The sequence below is a fragment of the Cydia amplana genome, chromosome 3, assembly GCF_948474715.1.
Source record: "Cydia amplana chromosome 3, ilCydAmpl1.1, whole genome shotgun sequence".
NCBI classification, from domain to species: Eukaryota; Metazoa; Arthropoda; class Insecta; order Lepidoptera; family Tortricidae; genus Cydia; species Cydia amplana.
Genome location: NC_086071.1, coordinates 17,929,914 through 17,951,181, shown reverse-complemented (window position 1 = coordinate 17,951,181; position 21,268 = coordinate 17,929,914). Strand labels below are relative to the sequence as shown.

At 38.7% G+C, this 21,268-nt stretch overlaps 3 protein-coding genes across 4 annotated transcripts in view; 1 reads left to right on the top strand and 2 right to left on the bottom strand.

The window, feature by feature from the left end:
* Positions 1-5,486, bottom strand: part of LOC134662710 (histone lysine acetyltransferase CREBBP-like) — a 40,475-nt gene extending 34,989 nt beyond the window's left edge. Inside the window, exons 1-3 of the mRNA XM_063518982.1 lie at positions 4,921-5,486; positions 1,056-1,267; positions 314-518 (exon numbers count right to left, since the gene is read on the bottom strand). Of these exons, the coding sequence (XP_063375052.1) occupies positions 314-518; positions 1,056-1,267; positions 4,921-5,005 (502 nt within the window). The 5' untranslated portion in view covers positions 5,006-5,486. The remainder of the gene's footprint in view (positions 1-313; positions 519-1,055; positions 1,268-4,920) is intronic.
* A 1,562-nt stretch (positions 5,487-7,048) lies between these two features.
* LOC134662581 (probable arginine--tRNA ligase, mitochondrial) lies at positions 7,049-8,995 on the bottom strand. Of its 2 annotated transcripts, none has more exons than XM_063518853.1 (3): positions 8,913-8,995; positions 7,664-8,765; positions 7,049-7,583 (listed from the first exon to the last, which is right to left on the bottom strand). In XM_063518853.1, exons 1-3 carry the CDS (start codon positions 8,946-8,948, stop codon positions 7,084-7,086), a joined length of 1,638 nt encoding a protein of 545 aa, XP_063374923.1. In that variant the 5' UTR covers positions 8,949-8,995; the 3' UTR covers positions 7,049-7,083. The 2 variants fall into 2 exon arrangements, with proteins under 2 accessions (XP_063374923.1, XP_063374924.1); XM_063518854.1 differs by having other exon boundaries at positions 7,664-8,758; positions 8,913-8,989.
* A 595-nt stretch (positions 8,996-9,590) lies between these two features.
* LOC134662709 (WD repeat-containing protein 19) overlaps positions 9,591-21,268 on the top strand; it is a 32,456-nt gene continuing 20,778 nt past the window's right edge. The window contains exons 1-10 of the mRNA XM_063518980.1: positions 9,591-9,605; positions 9,777-9,943; positions 11,860-12,084; positions 13,442-13,652; positions 14,363-14,501; positions 14,994-15,135; positions 16,093-16,343; positions 17,272-17,492; positions 20,877-20,999; positions 21,167-21,260. Of these exons, the coding sequence (XP_063375050.1) occupies positions 9,591-9,605; positions 9,777-9,943; positions 11,860-12,084; positions 13,442-13,652; positions 14,363-14,501; positions 14,994-15,135; positions 16,093-16,343; positions 17,272-17,492; positions 20,877-20,999; positions 21,167-21,260 (1,588 nt within the window). The remainder of the gene's footprint in view (positions 9,606-9,776; positions 9,944-11,859; positions 12,085-13,441; positions 13,653-14,362; positions 14,502-14,993; positions 15,136-16,092; positions 16,344-17,271; positions 17,493-20,876; positions 21,000-21,166; positions 21,261-21,268) is intronic.

Genomic DNA, 21,268 nt, shown 5'->3' with positions numbered 1-21,268 from the left:
AATAGAGCACAACAAGCAAAAAAACGGTCACCCATCCAAGTACTGACCCCGCCCGAAGTTGCTTAACTTCGGTCAAAAATCACGTTTGTTGTATGGGAGCCCCACTTAAATCTTTATTTTATTCTGTTTTTAGTATTTGTTGTTATAGCGGCAACAGAAATACATCATCTGTGAAAATTTCAACTGTCTAGCTATCACGGTTCGTGAGATACAGCCTGGTGACAGACGGACGGACGGACGGACAGCGGAGTCTTAGTAATAGGGTCCTGTTTTTACCCTTTGGGTACGGAACCCTAAAAATCAAAATACTTACCTTGAATAGAGTTCATCGGCATGTTCGAATGTAGTTGATTTGGATGACTTGTATTTGGCATTAGTTGCGGGTGCATGCCACCCATCATGTCCTTCGACACGGAAACGTTGGGGGGAGACTGTAAATTTGGACTCTTGCTGCCTAAACTACCCAATCCAAGCGGGTTGTTGTGGCCGACTAAGCCAGCCTTGCCCTGTGAAAAAACCAGCACACGAGAAAATACGATTAGTACAAATTTTGATATAAATGAAGGTATGATTTAAAGTATACGCGCTGTCAGTGTTTAACGATCAAAGGGTAGGCCGCGGTTTGGACTCACGGGATCGGCGGAGCGACAAGCGGCAAATCAACGTCATTCATACGTTGCACTCGAGCAAATTCTATGAACGGCCCTAATTTGCCGCTCGCCGCCCCGCCGGCCACGTTGCAACCACGTACAAAATAAAAATACTCGAAGTTAATTTTAAGGTGCGTCCAGATTTGAATTTTGACGAATTCGCGAACTATTTGCTAAAGGATTGGTTCCTTAATATTTGTCAGATCTGGACGGACTTCTAAATTATGATCATATGTCTGTAGTTTTGCGACTGAGAGCCAGTTGCACCAACCACATTTGACAGAATGATCAACGTCAGCCGGCGCGCTCCGGCGCTTTACTATGAAACTTTCAATACTGAACTCATTAACGATACGAACAGTTTGGTCCAACCGACCCTAAGCGCCATCAGCTCCAGATACTCACTTGTTGTATAAGGTGATTGTGAACTTGCCGCTGCATTGCAGCAGTGGGATCGTCTCCGTTGAGCTGCTGCGGGGCCATCTGCCCCCCGGGCCCTGGGCCCTGCGCGGGGGGCTTGGGGCCCGGCACGCCGGTCTGTTCGCCCCACGAGCCCCCCATGAGCTCGTCTGGGAGGTTGTTCTCGAGGTCGAACATGTCAAGGTTAGAAAACCCATCTGGAATGAGGTCGAAAGTTGTATATCTCATTATGGTTATTGATTAAGTGAATAAGGCCCACTTGCACCATTCCACTAGCCCGGGGTTAACCGGTTAAACCTGGAGTTACCATGGTTACCAGTACAATTTGACGCTGGGTTAACGGTTTAACCGCTTAACCTCGGGTTAGAGGGATGGTGCAAGTGGCGCTTAGAGAACGAACGTGTGACAGACCCCTGTCACACGTTCGTTCGCAACAAAATATCAGCATACTACCTATTATAAATTATCTAAACTTTAGATTCTAATGTCTAGTGGTACCTTTGTTTCCCATAAAGTTTTAAGTCATAATGTATTGTTTTTCATATCTAATCTAATATGTTTTCCGAACAAAGCTCGGTCTCCCAGATATTTATCTTTAGTCATAAAACTGAAACGGTTAACTTTTCAGGATTTTCGAAAGGTTATCCTATAGATAGGTTAGGTTAGGTTTATTTTATGGGAATCCTGAAAAGTGACGCGTTTCTGTACCAAATGTATTATGACTAATGAAAATGCGGGCAAACAATTAACAATACATTACGACTTAAAACTTTTTGGGAAACAATAGAGACCCTAATGTCTATAAATAGACAGGTCCACAAAAAAGTCTCCTTAGGTGAAGAAATTGCCAAGCAGAATTCGAGAAGCAGCATGATTTGTGTAACTTGCCTCAGCCGTGACATGGCGGCTGCGCGTAGTTAGCTTGCTGAGCACGTCTTCACAGACCTAAGTCTGTCAAATTGCCGCGCAAAGCAGTCAGTTGCGCGGCAATTTCGTATAAAAAATACTTATAAATTGACCCTCAGTAAAAATTGCACAGAAGAGGGGGAGCTAGATTCTGTATTCATTATTTTGAGGGGCCCCCAGTCGATTGCTATTTGGGGGTTATCAAACTAGGTTAAAAAATATACTATAACAATTAACACTGCCTTCTAAACTAAATCCAGTTACGAAAAGATTATATTTTTATGTTAATCATTTTATTATTTTGATTGATTGGTCCAATTGGGTATAGTTTTATCTTATAACTTTAAACGAGCAATTCTTGTATATTTATTTATTTATTCATATGTATATATATTTCGGGGATCTCGGGAATGGCTCTAATGATTTCGATGATATTTGCTGTATGGGGGGTTTTCGGGGGCGAAAAATTGATCTAGCTAGGTTTTATCTCTGGGAAAACGCGCATTTGTGAGTTTTTATATGTAGATATTAATGTTTAGTTGATCTCAGTGATAGCATATTGGGATTACTGAGACTAAAATTATTCTCCTTGGTTTTGTATCTTTTAGCCGCTATCATTACTTTGACAAAGAATGCTTCAGCTAGCAGAGTTTATAGCTTTGAAGTAATATTATGGCATAGGTAGGTATTCTTTTGTTTTGTAGGTACATCTTTTTAAGGACTTGTCTCAAATTTATTGTCAAATCAAATTCTGTACAATAATCTGTGTCAGTAATCAGGCATAGAAACTAAGGAAAAGGAAAAAAGCATTATGATTTTTGACATTGAATGTGAAGATTGTGGAATAAACTTAATTTGGCCCGAGCTTTAGAATTTATTGATGTAAAAATCATATTTTTATCTAGGACAGCAGATGAGCAGAAGTTAACTATGTACATATTCATTTTAAATTAGATATTTGATTCTTTAAAAGTTGGTCAACCTCTGAATTTGATATTATAATATATTTTCAATAATATTGGGAATTATGATATTTAAGAAGCACTGGCCGGACGTTGTGATAACGGACATGGAAAAGAACAATGTCACACATGAGGTCCTGAGGATGCCGAAGACCGGGCAAAGTGGAGAAGACTAAGCAGAAAAGCGGACCCTGGCACTAGGCCGGGAAACGCTAGGTTGAAGAAGAAGATATTGGGAATTACGGACTCCTTTTTTAAGGAGAGGCCAGACATAGCACAAGACAGAGATTCGTGGAGAAATTGGGGGGAGGCCTTGCTCAGCAGTGGGAAACGACAGGCTCCAAATTATAATAAAATAATTGGGAATGTTGGAAATTTGAACCATAATAAACATTTTGTACCCTACTAAAACAAGCAAGCAGTCCAAATTGCTTTTTTTTCAAACTTTTAGTTAATAATTTAAATTTGATTGACAACAGGCCCACAGCGGATCTTATACATCAATAATTTTTTTTTTTATTAATCTAAACACCAGATATTATAATAGAAACATCAGATATTAAAATGTATCAATTATATTTTATTAAAGAAGAAAGGAAAAGATAACAGCTTACTCAACATACTTTCCTCATACAATTTGTTAAATAATCTAATCATTTCATGACATGTGGAAAGCTACCATTTTAATATAATTAAATAAAATCACACATCACTTCCAGTCTGAGAAAGTACTTGTTTATGTCAAGTAAAGTTGGACCATTAAAATAATTTCACTATGAAAATTATTGAAGTATGATCTCAATTAACTAGATTCTGATTAAATTACAATTTTTACTGTTATTATGTACTTGTTTAAGAGACAAACATCTATATGTGATGTTTTCAACTAAAAGGTACCACATTGTCAGTTGTTGATAAGGTTGACTTTTAATTGAAACTTTGTGGAAATTGCACCTTATTGACAATAAGTACCCTTTTGGTTGAGAATGGCACAAATAATGAATATTTGTGATGACAGAAACAAGGTTTAACTTTAAATTTTCATCTTCACTTCATTGGGCACATGTCATAAATTTGTACACATGTATCATTTGTATTATAAGTATTTATTTTGTATAAAAACATTTTTAAGATAGGTATACAAATAAAAAAAAACCTAAAAATTATAAAGATTTGGTAAATTACACTTCCTAAAATGTTTACTAGCAACAAATTTTACTTTTGGATGTAAATAAATAAAAAACTATGTTAGATAGTTTGCTAAACAATCCAAGTTGACAGCATGTTTATCCAAGGTTATGTGATAAAATAAGCGTTAAAATCATTTTGCTTTTAAGTAATGTTTCTAAAAATATTGAAAATTTAGGCAGATACACACTGTACCTCATGAAAGTAACTTAATACACAATTATGTAGGTCAATCAAAAATTTCAATGTTATGAAATTTAATAGCAATAACTATTATTTCCTCATATACAGAAGGCTACAAGTAAGTGAATTATAGTTAGTTTCTCATACAAAAACATATTTTTCTATAAGTATCACAATAAAAAGTTTGAATTAGAAAAACATGTATCTTGAAAAATAAATAAAAACACTGGAGTAGTCGATTCAGTGATCCTTTAGTTATTATATATCGTGAAAAGCTTTATTTAGATTCGTCTTATATCATTGAATTGGCTACGAACTGCACTGAATTTTATTAATTCAATTTTTCCCTATATTGTAAGGGTGCAAACATTTACATGTCTCAAGTCCAAAATATAACAAAATTGCTGTTGCAATAAAATAAGATACTATTAGTATAATTAAAGCAACGCAATTCTTCGCTTTATAAACCGTAGAACGATAAATACGACGCAACTTACGCTGCGAGGCGCTAACAAGATCGCAGACAAAATGTCAAAATTCACGGCAAGATTTTCATGACAGAAGTGTATTTCAACCCTCGTAAAACTGATTAAAAACATTAAAGTACTCACCTGCGGCGTCCGAGGGACCCTGGAAAGGGTCCCGGATCATTTTAGCCCGCTTATTCGGCGGTTCATCCACATGATGATCGGCCATGGCTCTGTTTACTAAACGTAAGCCGTCGTCAATATTCGGCCCGCCGATTCAAAGAACACTTTTATGTCTTATATTTTCAAGAAATAACATTTTAAAGCGATTTGTCATCCATTATAATGTAATTCACCCACATCCCGATCGTTCGATGTCCTTCGCACCATTGAAGGCACATATTACAAATTCTCACTAAGTATTCGCCATTACAAAGCTCCGAATCGAAGAGCTACACAGACCCTCTCACCATCTTCCGTCGGAACTAGCACAATGAATGAAAACAATATCACCAGATTTTTGCCACTTTATAGAACTTATTTTAGCGATCCAACAACACGATTTCACTTAACACTTTAAAATGCACGGAATGGTATAGTTTATGATAAAATGATGTAAGAAAAAACAGAAAATTTACACGACAAATTCCGAAATTCTTCTCAGTCTCTCCAGCGCAAAATGGCGGCTGTTGATGAAAACTTTTTCTACGCTTGTCAGAAAATGTCGGCCTACAAAGCGAATACGCGCTGTGATTGGCTAATGTGTACCACGTGACTGCCGGAAGTGAAGATTTGACGCAGGATCGGTCCGATTATTCTGACGTCACCGCGTCCAAATCCGAAGTTTCCCGAAGAAATACGAAGATATAAAACTTAAAAATTTGAGAAAGGTTAAAGAAAATGTTAAAAATATTGTTTTTATTAACATAACATATATTATTTTAATTTAAAGTAATATGTGTGGGCTACGGTTTACCTCTACGTATTCCAAAAGTTGTTATTTGATGAGCAAGGTAAGACCTTTTAAAAGTTCCCGCCATATTGGGAGTGGTCATCATCAATACGACGTGTCTACTTGTCTAGAGGTTACCACAGACAATTGTTTTTTTTTTGGCACAGGAATCACAAATGGTCTCAATCTATAGCTGGTCAACAAAATCTTGTCAGTAAATACGAACCAAAAAAACTATACTCATCCTTTTCTTTTGGGTGCTAGTACTACTGTAAGACAAAGATAGTATGAATCTCTGTCTATGTTTGAAATGGAACAGTCCTTTGACACACTATATCTCAAATCTCTCACTCGAGTAGAACATTAAATGGTTTTTAAATGGTAATAAATACAAAATTAGTAATCGAGCAAATAAACTAATAGGTAACAAGGTTATTCACTTAAATAATTCGTATAATTTATTCCGAACAGACTATATATCGTGTCCTAGAAAAAATGGATCGAATTTAACGATCTGAAGGAAAAAGTACAAGTTGTTTATAAATGACTACTTATATCGAAAAGTATGAAACGTCCCATAATAATCTAAAAGTGGTACGCGTGTTACAACTTTTTAAATATGACTATTGCTGATGTCTACACTATTACTATAGTCTGGCAAACAACTAGCCAGTCAGTAAGAACCAGGGGGGCTACTTGGGGCTACCGCAAAAACAGAAATTCGCAAATTGCGGGGATCTTTCTCTTTTACTCTAATGAAAGTGTAATTAGAGTGACAGAGAAAAATGCCCGCAATTAGGAAAATTATACTCATCGCTTTCTTTTGGGTGCTAGACTGCTAGTACTAGAGTAAGACAAAGACAGTATGATTCTCTCTACCTTTGTTTGAAATGAGACGGTACTGGGCCAAACTATAGTCTGTTAAACAACTTCGTCAGTAGAAAAAAACGCGAAATTAAAAGGTCCTATAAGACGATAAACCTTACGCCTACATTTTTTAAATTTGCCGCTTTTTCTACTGACGGAATTGGATTTACAGACTATTAAAAAAATTGTCTATGGTTTACCTTCTACTGCTTCTACCATCTATACGTCTTCATTCGTTCGTTTTTAGCGCGTTGCGCTTGCGCGGGAAACAAAACAATATAAGATAAAATTATTTAATAAACAAAGTTATTCAACAGTTTTCTTTTATTATCAATCAAACACAGAAATTATAAAGTTAAATAGGTACTTATTCTATAAGGTTTTTGATATCCAAAGAAGTAATATAAAATGCCTAATATATTTTTTATAGTTTTTAATAACTTTCACTTAATAAATATCCTAATTACTACTTGCAATACAAATCACAGCTACATTTCATGTAATGGTCTGATCCCAAGAATCTCCAAGCCAGTCTTAACAACTAATCGCGCAGAATGAAAAACGAGAAGCCTTTGCGCAGCCACGTCGGCGTCAACGTTCCTCACTTTCAGCTCGTTAAACATTCTATTTACATGTCGCGCCAAGCGAAACAGGTAGTTAACTATGACACACGCCTCATATTCCGTATACGACCTATTTAGAACGGTTTCGAATTTCGCCAGCTCTGCCACAACATCGCCTATTACTTGCTCGGATATGAGACGCGGCTCGCATGTCTCTGGTATCACTATACCGCAGTTTTGTTCCAAGCTCCAAAGTCGACAGTGAAGGTATTGCAGTTTGATACCGCTGTCTCCTTCACTCTGTAGGGCTTTGTCCCAATCGAAAGTATAGTCTCTCAGTCTTTTTTGTTTCAAGTCATTGATAACTACTGCTGTAGTACCGAGGATGTCACATGTTTCATCATTCAACGCTGCAGTCCTTGTGTCTGAAAAAGAAACTTTAATGTAGTAATTGAAAAAAAAAACAATTATTTACATATAAATTTGTCTGAGTGCAATCAATTACTTTTTGATTCCTTTTGTTGTTCATACATCTTGTTCTTAGCTTCGTCTAGAATGTTACTTAAGAATACCACATTGCCTGATCTAGTGCTCATTCCCTTAATTCTGCCAAACTTTATATGCTTGCAACCATTTACTAGGTCACTATTAACTTGTTTCACTATCTCAAATAGTGTCGCAAAATGATCTGTCTGTGCGTTGTCTACTATGTACAACATTTCATTGAAATTGTATTTGATGTATCGGTGTAGAAGCCCTGCAATGTCTCTGGACATGTATAGTGTTGAATTGTCACTTTTTAATACAGTTACATTCTTATTATTTACTGTGGCAACCTTTTTGCCTTCATCATCAGTATGTAGAATATTCAGTCTTTCCAAAGTTTCCATTATGCCTTTAATAGCCTTGGCATTATAGTCAGATTCCCAGAGATAGTTATCAAATTGTATACCCAACCTTTGATAGACTTTTTCTAATTCTTGAACTGTGACTTTCCTAATTTTCTTCCAATTACCCAAGTCTTCCTGTCCTTGTTCAATGTTAGTGAAGTAACGTCTAGCCTCTTCCCGCACATTGTCATCCGTGGAAGCTAATTTATTAGCATGCACATAAGCTTCATACAATTTCTCTATTGGCTTATCTTTAATATCATCTAAGTTTAGTTGCCTTGCTTTGAGGCCATACTGAAGTAAACCAAATTGCGTGCCCCAGTCACCCAGGTAGTTTATTCTCGTGACATCATTGTTGTAGTATTTATTGATGTTTGCAATGAAATTCCCAATGATAGTGGATCTTAGGTGTCCAACATGGAATGGTTTTGCGATATTTGGAGAGCTGAAATCTAAAACTACTTTCTTTGGCTTGGTATCATGTTGTATGTCTTTAGATATTATTCCTTCAATTATGGACTGAATAAAATCATCTCGTCTGACATACAGTTGTATGTATTCAGATTTGTTGAACGTGTATTTATCATCAGTCAGTTCAGCAGCTGTTGCTTCTTGGATTGGTAGTTTTACAAGGAAATTGTTTTCGTTATGTCTGTATGTTACCTGCATATTTTTAACATTTCTTGACATCAAGTTCTTGTTAAGTCTCTCTGTGAACTAAAAACATTTTGTTTAACTTTAGTGAATTAATAATGTAAATAGTATTTAGGCATTTACTGTCTCACATGTGCGATAATTCTATAATAACATTGTAACTTTTAGGCTAAAAAATATGGTTAACCCACAAAAGCAGTATCGTTTTACCTTCTCTAAAAGAAGACATCTTAATTTTGTAGTCATTTTTAAAGTCGACGGTTCTACTCAGCTTAATGCCGAAATTATTAAATTAGAAAATAGTTTTTCAAAATAGGCATGAAATAAATTACAAATGCTATTTTACGTAACTACTGGTTACTCAAAATCTGTTTTGCCATTGCATATTGAACATTGGACGGCTTAAATATAGTTCATTTCACTTTAAAATAATACTATAACACGCAAATAAAGTTCCTATTATACTACACCTACGCATTCAAACTGTCAAGTGTCACCATAGTGTCACTGCTGTCATATGGCTGTCATCGTGGCAGATTCGATGATTTGTTTGAGTTATGCTTAAAAATGCTACTTGCCATGTCTTACATCTTTTAGTTTCTAATATTAAATATAGTGAATTTTTATTGTTTAGTTTAAAATAATGTATTCAGATTCAAACTATTACATTAAAAGCAAAATGAATTGTGTTTTTCATTTTTTATGAACTCTTGACCTCGGACGAAGTCGCTGGGGTCATCGTTGCCTAGCAGCGGATGGCTACAACAATGACCGTTTGACAGTTGTTAAGTTTGGTCCAAACATTCCAAGTTTCTTAAAATAGAAGTTGTTTATTTATTCACATTATGAATTGAACTAAGTTACTATATATCTTTAAGGGGTATAAAAATGACGGCCCCAAAGGTTAGTATTCGATTCGATTCACAGTTCGATTGTAAAACTTATTACTTAATTATTCACTAGATTCCTATCCATAATGTGTGTAAATGTAATCTGTTGAACCAGTAGAACATATCTTTGTATTATATTTCAAGTAATTAAATTAACTATGCATGAAATTCATGAAATATAACTTGTTTTCAGCTATTATACACGATAGAGCAGCCCCATGGGTTGGGCGAGTTGTACTTCGCGTGGCAGAAGGGCGAAGGCCGGTCGCTGCTGGCGACTACAGGGACCGATGCTACGGTGGCCATACATGACCGGAGCGGGCAGCTGATGGAACGCATGAAGTTGCAAGGGTATGTTATATAATAACTTTAAGAAGGAAAATTAAATTTGTTTCTGCTAAATAAAAAAAATTTGCAAAATTTCTATTATAGTTGGCCAAACCAATTTGTCAGTCAGTAAGAACCAGGAAAACTATACTCATCCTTTCCTTTTGGGTGCTAGTACTAGTGTAAGACAAAGATAGTGATTATCTCTGTCTATGTTTGAAATGAGACAGTCCTTTGACAAACTATACATACTTTATTGCAGCTGGGTATTTGTAGCACTAGTTGTATTTATTTTTTGTAGAAATATTCTGTATAAATTTCAACGTCCATTTAGTTTTCCTCATACATTTCATTTCTGGATCAAACATGAACCCTGTTAGGGCATAGCAATCTTATAACTATATCTTATATCTAATAATTTACATGATACTACTATTCTTGAATAAAATAAAAAAAAATTAACATATAACATTAAAATTTGGTGCAAATAATATTAATTTGATCAAAAGTTTAATAAGTAATTACAAAAATGTATAAATATAAAAGTCTAATTGTGAAATATGCGTCAAAATATTGACTTACAATATTTAATATAGTTCATGAAAAACATTCAAATTAATTAGAATTATACATTTAGATTATAGTGTTCATTAAACTAGGTATGAAAGTATAACAAAACGAATTGTCAGTTTTCCGAGAAAAATTCTGCAGTGGAATAGATGTTCTTTTGTATTAAATATGTTTTTAACTGGGTTTTAAATTTGGGTAGACTAGTTTCATTTTTTAGGTTAGCTGGTAAATTATTATAAACTTTGACGCACATTGCAAACGGGCCGTTATGTACCATTTGTAACTTTGAGGTTGGTCTTTCCAATTTATTTCGTGGACGTAAGTTTTCTGGTCGCGAATGTTGCGGAAATAAATGCATATTTCCTTTAACAAACATGCTCGCCTCTAAGATATAAATTGATGGCAGAGTTAGAATTCCTAGTTCTATAAAACATTCCTTACAGCTATCTCCCATGCCTATATTGCAAATTATTCTAACGCACCGCTTTTGTAACCTAAACAGATGAATAGAATCTGAGCTGTTTCCCCACAGCACTATACCGTACGACAACCAAGCGTGTGCGTACGCATAGTAGGCGCACGTGGCAGTTTTTGTATTTGTGCACATTTTCAGTTTACGGAGTGCATATATAAATCTATTTAGTTTTGACATTATTTTGTTAATGTGTTCTCTCCAGTTAATTGTGGTGTCTATAGTAATGCCTAAAAGAGGGAAAGTGTCCACAAGCTCTAGCTGGGTGCCCTCAAAAGAGTAATTTATGTTTATTGCACTACGTTGATGTGGCTTAAATTCTAACAGTTTTGTTTTTGTGAAGTTAACTTGTAGATTGTGGTCAGCTAACCAAGTTGTTATATCCGTTAACACAGTGTCCAGTTGATTTTTCAAGTCATGATCATCTCTACACGATATAACAAGTGATATATCATCCGCGAATAAGGTGGTGGGGTGGTTTATTACGTTGGGTAGGTCATTGATGTATATTAAAAATAATACACAGCCAAGTACGCTACCTTGAGGTATTGAATGAGTTACTCGTACCCTATCAGACCGTACCGTAAGTATTTCGCCCGCTTTTGAGTCATAATGCTCAATTTCTACACTTTGTGAACGATTCGTAAGATAGGAGGAAAGCCACTCGTAGGCAGCTCCCCTGACGCCGATACCATACAATTTTCGTAGGAGGATTTTATGCAAAACTCTGTCATAGGCTTTACTTAGGTCGAGCAGAACACCAATCGCGTGTTTTTTGTCATTGATAATAGTTAGTGCGTCACATTTTGTATACACAAACTTATTTATTTATCAATTCAATTAAATAGTAAACAGTTTTTCACATATATTTTTAATACAATCCCCATTTTCTGTTCAGCCTCTGCGCCGGTATGGAATGGGACAATGATGGGGACTACCTAGCGGCAATAACTCCAAACGCAAACTCCGTGCTACTCTGGGAATGCCACTCCAGCAAGCGGCTGAACGTGGAAACAGGGCTGCGGGAGGCACCTTCCTGCCTCGCCTGGGGTTATGGTGAGCCAATGCTCGCTATTGGCACGCAGAAGGGAAATCTCGCTTTGTATAATCATCATACTACAAAGTAAGTTTTTTTTGACAAATAAAAAAAAAACGTTTATTCAGATATCTTGCTTACAACTAATTACATATATTCTTCTGCCAAACCACAGAGTGGTTTGTTGGCAGACGAGGCTCCTTTATGTTTATGCAAGCTAGGTAGCCCTATATGGCAACTATCAAAGTTCATTTTTAAACAAATACTTTTTATTTATGACATGAAGTAAGGGGTTAACTCTATATTCTTAGCGTACAGTAAAAAAAATGTAATGTATTATGTATAGTTTATATAGGTTGTATTTGACTTTTTATTTTGTTTAATAAAAAATTGCTTAGTTTCTTAATACTTTTATTATTTGTAAAGTTCTCTGACTAACCCATTTTTTGTAAGGGTCAAATGTCTTAATTCGACCAAATGCGTTATTTATACCAATAAGACTGAAAGTCATGACTGCCATAGTTACTGAATTAGTACTTACTGGCCACGACGTTGCGCGACTGGCATCGGCTAAGGCGACAACCATAGGTGGGAACGAAAGGTCCAATCGCTGTGTCTCGCTCCAAACAAAGCTAGTCGTGCAATGTCCTGTCATGTTGAAACTTAGTTAAAATGCAAGAACCTTTTAATCTTTTTTTTGAGAAATACAAAAATAAAAATACTAAAACTTAAGTGTTGTGATTTTAAGTGTTGTCTTACCATGATGCATAGATCGCCTGCTCATTTCCATCCTTTTAAACAGTAGTAAAAATTCAATAGTTATTTCTACAACAAGAGATCAAAGTTTGATATTTCTTCGAGTGCTTATTTTGAGTCCCGTGCAAGCGAAAGATTCTATAATAGATTCACGAGCGTAGCGAGTGAATCTAATTTAGAATCTTAAGCGTAGTAAGGGACTCAAAAGCGCACGAGATGTAAATAACTTTGATCTCGTGTAGTTCACAAAACTTTTCACCTCAGCAGTGAGAACATATTAGAGAACCCGAAAAATGTATTCCTTCTTCATCACAAGCAAAATCGCATTTTGCTCACTGTTTTTAAGTAGCAAAGTACCCTTGTTCGAGATGCTGAGGTGAAAATTTAATTGTTGGTATATCTTAAGAAAACATGAGTGAATAGAGGTAAGTGATGAAGAAGGAATACATTTTTCGGGTTCTCTAATATGTTCTCACTGTTGAGGTGAAAAGTTTTGTGAACTACACGAGATCAAAGTTATTTACATCTCGTGCGCTTTTGAGTCCCTTACTACGCTCAAGATTCTAAATTAGATTCACTCGCTACGCTCGTGAATCTAGTATAGAATCTTTCGCTTGCACGGGACTCAAAATAAGCACTCGAAGAAATATCAAACTTTGATCTCTTGTTGTACAAATAACTATTCCAGGCGCATACCAATCATAGGCAAGCACACAAAGAAAATAACAAGCGCAGCGTGGAACAAGGACAACATCCTCGTACTAGCGTCAGAGGACAAGACCTTGTCCATCAACAACGCGGACGGGGACACGCTGCGGGTCATCTCGCTGCGGGACACGCCCAACGACCTGCAGTGCTCCGAGATGAAGGCCGACGAGCGCGTGCCGGGCGAGAACACGGTAATCCATACTAATATTATACACGGACAACATCCTCGTGCTGGAGGACAAGAGCCTGTCCATCAACAACGCGGACGGGGACACGCTGCGGGTCATTTCGCTGCGGGACACGCCCAACGACCTGCAGTGTCTTATATTGAGAGGGAGTGAATTCCAGAGACGACTCGCCTGGACAGCAAAAGAGTTAGTCCTAAACCCAGTGCGGTGAGCGGGAATTGATAGTTTGAGAACACGAGATGTACGCAATTCAACTCCAGGGCGAGGGGTACCAAACGGGAACTTATTTCTTAGATATCCAGGAGCAGAAGGCTCAAACAAGATTGAAAATAGGGTACAAAGTATTCGAAGTGATCTATAATATCACAGAATAAATAATAGTACTAGGTACAGAAGATTCACTCTCTAACAAAACGCGTCTATTACGACAGATATGACCGCTAGGTGGCGCAAGAGCAGGCGTCCGTTCCGTAGCGGTGCGCGGCAACTACTATGGCTAGACACCATAATTGGTGTGGGCCGCATGTACTTGTAGCTTGTAGGTACTTGTAGCGACGCGACGAAATCGCGGAGTGAGCCACGCCTGACGTAGTTAGCAAGTTCCATAAATCCATAGAATGACACTTTACATAATAAACTATTAGTATTAATTAGGATAAATAAGTAATAATCGTTATTGTAGTGAAACCTGTAACAGCTGTTAATTTTTTCAGATCAGCCTGGTAGTAGGCAAACGGACGTTGTATCTGTACAACCTACTGAACCCGGATAACCCTATAGAACTGGCCTTCCAACAGCGATACGGCGCCATCGTCGCATACAAGTGGTACGGGGACGGTTATATTCTAATAGGTAATTACGAAATCTAATTGATTTATTGCTTCTACATTTATCTCATCTAAAAAATATGAAACTTTTCTATAAGTCGATCTTCCTTGCAGTGTGTATAGTCAGCAGCAGAAGTTGCTATGCGGGCGAGGTGTTCAAAATTACCTCGATGCGCTCTTATTCTCTTAACAATAAAGTCGCGTCAAGATAATGGTCGGACAGACAGACAGACGCACGAGTGATCCTATAAGGGTCCCGTTTTTTCCTTTTGAGGTACGGAACCCTTCGCGCGCGAGTCCGACTCGCACTTTGCCGGTTTTTTATACTCTTCATTTGAAACACCTTTTAGTGATTTTTTTACATTTCAATTTGATTTTTTTGTGGTGTGGTTGTGGAGTTGACGGGTCAATAATTCGTCCCATCACTTTTCTCTATACATATTTTTTATACAACACCCTACCTGTTTTTTCTTCATTGTTTTATTTTCTCTCTCTCTCTCTCTCTCTCTCTCTCCAGGGTTCAGCGCGGGCTTCGTCATAGCCATATCGACCCACATCAAGGAGGTGGGCGAGGAGCTGTTCCAAGTGAGGAACCACAAGGAGAGCCTGACAGATGTCGCCGTGTTCAACGGGCAAGCCGCCTCCTGTGGTGACAGCCAGTGAGTATAGTTTTATTTCCTCTCTCTCTCTCTCTCTCTCTCTCTCTCTCACTCCAGGGTTCAGCGCGGGCTTCGTCATAGCCATATCGACCCACATCAAGGAGGTGGGCGAGGAGCTGTTCCAAGTGAGGAACCACAAGGAGAGCCTGACAGATGTCGCCGTGTTCAACGGGCAAGCCGCCTCCTGTGGTGACAGCCAGTGAGTATAGTTTTATTTCCTCTCTCTCTCTCTCTCTCTCTCTCTCTCTCACTCCAGGGTTCAGCGCGGGCTTCGTCATAGCCATATCGACCCACATCAAGGAGGTGGGCGAGGAGCTGTTCCAAGTGAGGAACCACAAGGAGAGCCTGACAGATGTCGCCGTGTTCAACGGGCAAGCCGCCTCCTGTGGTGACAGCCAGTGAGTATAGTTTTACAGTACATATAGTGCTACTTTACCGCATTAGTGCGGTAATTACCACAATACGTGCCTATGTCGAAAATTTAAAGGGCCATGTACCTAAACGTTGTACAATAATACACGTGCGAAAATGTAATTGTGTAAAAAATTTAATCGACTTGAGTTCCTTCATTTCGCACTCGTACCGTAATTCTTATTATATTCTTATTCATGGTTACCTACTCTTACTGTATATAACAATTAGGTACATCAATGGGGTTAGAATTTGCCTACTTCCCACCAGAGAAAGGTACATTGTTTTTTTTTACCGCTACCTCCAAACTGACATTCAAAAATGCATAATGTACCTATATTGTTAGTGAATAAAATAAATTAAATGAAACTCTTAGAATACATACATTTATAACAGCGATAAAAATATTAACGAGCAAATTGTGAGGATTTATTTAATTTCAAGTTTGGAATTTAATACATAATTTGGCACTTGGAACACTTTAACATGTCATCGCGTCATCTGCCTTGTGCTTCGCTCGTTTAACCTAATTACCTTCCGTTTTAGTTTGAAGCTGATCTCCGTGTGGAACAATGGCGAAGTCTCCGGCTCAGTGCTGCCCCCTGGTGGCGCCGAGCGCTGCGCCTGGAGCTCCGACGGACGCCTTCTAGCCACCGCCGGCCGCGCCTACCTTAACGTCTACGTGACAACCCTACCAGCTTTGTATGCGGCCTATGGCACTAGGGTCATCACACTGACGAGCTTGTCTGAGGCTACGCTGTACCAGTGTATCCCTGTCGGCGATGAGGAGGCTAAATGTGAGTATTACGAGTACGTGACAACCCTACCGGTCTTGTATGCAGTCTATGGGACTAGGGTCATCACACTCACGAGCTTGTCTGAAGCTACGCTGTACCAGTGTATCCCTGTCGGTGATGAGGAGGCTAAATGTGAGTATTACGAGTACGTGACAACGTGACAACCCTACTGGGTCTGTATGCGGCCTATGGGACTAGGGTCATCATGCTGACGAGCTTGTCTGAGGCTACGCTGTACCAATGTATCCCTGTCGGCGATGAGGAGGCTAAATGTGAGTATTACGAGTACGTGACAACCTTACCAGCTCTTTATATTGCCTATGCTATGGAACTAGGGTCATCACATTGACGAGCTTGTCTGAGGCTATGCTGTATAGGGATACAGCGTAACAGGGAGGCTAAACAGAATAGTTATTTAATCGCAAATGTAAACCTTTTTGCTCCCGGGGAAGGAATGAAAACAGTTTGATAAATAAAACGGTTTAAGAGCCCCGAGGGAAATCGCAATTCCGTTATTTTCCTCTTCATAGATCTTGTATAGTCAGCGGAAATTAGTTTGCACGGGGGTCACCTCTCTATGCAACTGACTCTAGGTGGATGGACGGGTCTCTATTGTTTCCCATAAAGTTTTCATTCATAATGTATTGTTTGTTCGTATTTTCGTTAGTCATAATTTGGTTTTTCTCAAAAACGTGTAACTTTTCAGGATTGCCATAAAACAAACCTAACCTAACTTACCTTATAAAACCTATATAACTTTAATAACCTATAACCTTAACCTTACCTAACCTTAGGAAATTCCTGAAACTTTTAACGGTTTCAGAACTATGACTGATGCTAATCTGACAATCATTACATTGTGACTTTCAATCAGTATGTCAAACAAAGGGAACCCCCCCCGGAGTCGCCTGACTGGCGCTTGTTCCAGCGGAGCCGGCCGTGCTGGCGACGTACGCGCTGCCCCTGGAGCCCGGGCTGGTGGCGCTGGGCGCGGCGCACCTGGTGTGCGGGGTCGGCGCGGCGGTGTGGCTGTGCGCGCTCGGCGGCGGCGCGCCCGAGCGCCGCCGGCACGCCGCCGCCGTCGACGCGCTGCGCGCCGCCGGCGAACACTACGCGGCCCTGAGCGCCGGCACAGCCCGGCTGCACCTGGTCAGTGTTAACACCTCATCACACCCAATGATATTATATAACCTTGGAGGATATAATCAAACGGAGACGCCATGTCTGTAATTTTCTGTACAAAACAGTCTGCCGATTTTTGCGGGGGAGGGGAACGTCAAATGTATGCGTAACGTAAAAATAGCCATGTCAGATAAACGTCAGTCCATACATTGTGTATGACCGTTGGCCGCCTATTTTCGACAGAGGGGAAAGCCTGTTAATGGCTACTCCGTTTAGTTGTATCCTCCAAGTATATAACCATAGATAGGTTATACTCATACTTGAGGAGCACAAAAAATACTTCCATATTATTGTGCCTACGAAGAAATCTGTTATTTTTGATTAATTTTCTCATTCCATCCATCTTTGTCACATTCGTTGTTAAACATAAGGTCGTTTCTTGCTCTTTCGGTGTGCAGGAGCTCGTTAGCACGTGCACATTTCTCGTTTGTCCAGCCGCGTCTAAAGGCAACTTGTGACAAATTGTCACAAGTTAAGCGCTTCAATTTTGGAACGCCTATAACCTATCTTGAGTTATAAATCATTGATCACACCCCGCTCGGTGTACCGTCAGGCGTAGCTCACTCCGCGATTTCGTCGCGTCGCTACAAGTATATACCTACAGGTACATGTGACCCACACCAATTTTGGTGTCTAGCCATAGTGGTTGCCGCGCCCCGCTATGGAACGGACGCCTGCTCGCGCTTGCGCCACCTAGCGATCATATCTGTCGAAATAGACGCGTTTTGTTAGAGAGTGAATCTTCTGTAGTTAATACTATTATTTATTCTATGATACTACACACACACACTGTGGTACCCCAGCCGCAAAACGCACGCTCAGAGCGTGCACTTGCGGGCCATTTTATTTAAAGTTGTCCCCTACACTTTTTTTTTTAATTTGTGAATTTATATGTTATTTCTACTCAGAATCACGAGCTCTTTCTATCCTAATAGGAGAAAAAAAAGCGGCCAAGTGCGAGTCGGACTCGCCCATGAAGGGTTCCGTATTTAGGCGATTTATGACGTATAAAAAAAAACTACTTACTAGATCTCGTTCAAACCAATTATCGGTGGAAGTTTACATGGTAATCTACATCATATATTTTTTTTAGTTTTATCATTCTCTTATTTTAGAAGTTACAGGGGGGGGGACACACATTTTACCACTTTGGAAGTGTCTCTCGCGCAAACTATTCAGTTTAGAAAAAAATGATATTAGAAACCTCAACATCATTTTTGAAGACCTATCCATAGATACCCCACACGTATGGGTTTGATGAAAAAAAAATTTTTGAGTTTCAGTTCGAAGTATGGGGAACCCCAAAAATTTATTGTTTTTTTTCTATTTTTGTGTGAAAATCTTAATGCGGTTCACAGAATACATCTACTTACCAAGTTTCAACAGTATAGTTCTTATAGTTTCGGAGAAAAGTGGCTGTGACATACGGACGGACAGACAGACGGACAGACGGACAGACGGACAGACGGACAGACAGACAGACAGACAGACATGACGAATCTATAAGGGTTCCGTTTTTTGCCATTTGGCTACGGAACCCTAAAAAGTGACCCAACTGCCATACATTGGTTACCGTAAAACGGGGTAAATAGGTCCAATATTCACATTCAACTGGAATTTTAACCATCTTCCGTAAGTCATAGAGTATTTTATAGTACTACATAAACATGTATGGTAAGCTCTTTTAGATGCTGAGTAGCCTTAAATTCCCGACTTATTGCCATATTTTGATATATTTTACAAAAACCCTATCGGATTCCAATTTACCCCTGACGGGGTAAATAGGTTCGAAAGTGAGGTTAATTGGAATTTTCACTAGGGTTGTCACTCAATCTATTCAAAGCTAGATAGGTACCTACCATCATCATCATCATCATCAGATACCTTCAAAACTAGTCTCGGAAAATCTTTACAATAGGCACTAAATTAACATTGCATTAGACATATAATACCTAGGTCTCTAGGTAGGGGCACAGTAGTAGGTAGGTACCTACCTAGTAGGTACCTAAATAAAATTTCCTTAAATTTACTAAGATTTTAATTTTTGACAACCCTATTAGGCAATGCCAATTTTCCCCATTAACAAACCAAATAACCCCCACGTTGTTCCAATTAGACCTGTTGACGTGCCAATTTCCCCCTTCACCGTTCCTATTATCTCAAAAATAACCTAAAAACGAGTGGTTATCGAAAAACTAAGATTTATAATGAAATATTACAATTATTTACTTACTTTTTGATTTATATAAACCACAATACACTATTATGATCGATATTACACAAATTTCAACACTTTTCACAATATTACTTACCTAAAACTTGAAGTTAAAACGCACCATGCACACGTGTTGACGACTACCCTGACTTTAAATGTGTTTTTCTTACTGAAACGCCATTGGCTGATTTAAATGCTCAGTGTAGCCAGTAGCAAAAAATACCATGTTCGTTCAGAAATTAATAAGTTGACCTCCTGTCTGGTTGTAATGGAACTAACAGACCAGTTTAGAAAAGCAGACTTTTATTCCAATTTACCCCGCGATTCCTATTTTCCCCGTTTTACGGTATAAGAAATATATGGCGCTCGACATCAGCATCCAGCGCCGTGCACGCTCGTTGCCTGCGTTTCGGGGCCTACGGGTGAAGAGTCTAAGTGAAGCTACGTTGTGCCAATGTATCGCTGTACTTTGTAGACAATCGATAAATGTGAGGCGCACTTTAATGTATACTACACAACCTTACTGTGTTAATTAACTGTTTTTAGGGTTCCGTAGCCAAATGGCAAAACACGGAACCCTTATAGATTCGTCATGTCTGTCTGTCTGTCTGTCCGTATGTCACAGCCACTTTTCTCCGAAACTATAAGAACTATACTGTTGAAACTTGGTAAGTAGATGTATTCTGTGAACCGCATTAAGATTTTCACACAAAAATAGAAAAAAAAACAATAAATTTTTGGGGTTCCCCATACTTCGAACTGAAACTCATAATTTTTTTTTTCATCAAACCCATACGTGTGGGGTATCTATGGATAGGTCTTCAAAAATGATATTGAGGTTTCTAATATCATTTTTTTCTAAACTGAATAGTTTGCGCGAGAGACACTTCCAAAGTGGTAAAATGTGTGTCCCCCCCCCTGTAACTTCTAAAATAAGAGAATGATAAAACTAAAAAAAATATATGATGTACATTACCATGTAAACTTCCACAGAAAATTGGTTTGAACGAGATTGGTTTGGGTTTGAGTAAGTAGTTTTTTTAGTTATACGTCATAAATCGCCTAAATACGGAACCCTTCATGGGCGAGTCCGACTCGCACTTGGCCGCTTTTTTTAAATGAACTTTTGTCGGCAGATCGAGCCCCCGGACCCCGGGAGCTCGGAACGGGACTCCATGACGTTCCCCGAGCCTCACATGCAGGACGCCGTCATCACGGACATACAGCTCACCAGCGATTTCTTCATATTCGTCACCAACGTGAGTAAGCCGGACTTCACATTCGATGGAAATCCGCACAGAGTGCACAAACTCTGTAATCCATTCCATTAATCCGTAAAAAGAAATATATAAAGGGGCAAGCTATGATGGCGCCATCTATGCAAACCTTTGACAGTTGCCAACCCCATTGTGTTTATTTGTTACAGCAAGGCCACATAGAATATTTCAGCCTAGAGGAATGGCGTAACTCCGTCCGGTACAAACACACTTGCGGGATACGCAACGTCTACTGCGATATCGGTTTGTTG

What these genes read in the sequence shown, in the direction of transcription:
- LOC134662581 (XM_063518853.1), bottom strand. Translation starts at nt 8,948, where the DNA reads ATGACTACAAAATTAAGATGTCTTCTTTTAGAGAAG. An exon ending in GATGTCTTCTTTTAGAGAAG is followed by an intron (nt 8,766 to 8,912) that starts GTAAAACGATAC and finishes AAATGTTTTTAG; the next exon opens with TTCACAGAGAGACTTAACAA. An exon ending in ACAACAAAAGGAATCAAAAA is followed by an intron (nt 7,584 to 7,663) that starts GTAATTGATTGC and finishes TTTCTTTTTCAG; the next exon opens with ACACAAGGACTGCAGCGTTG.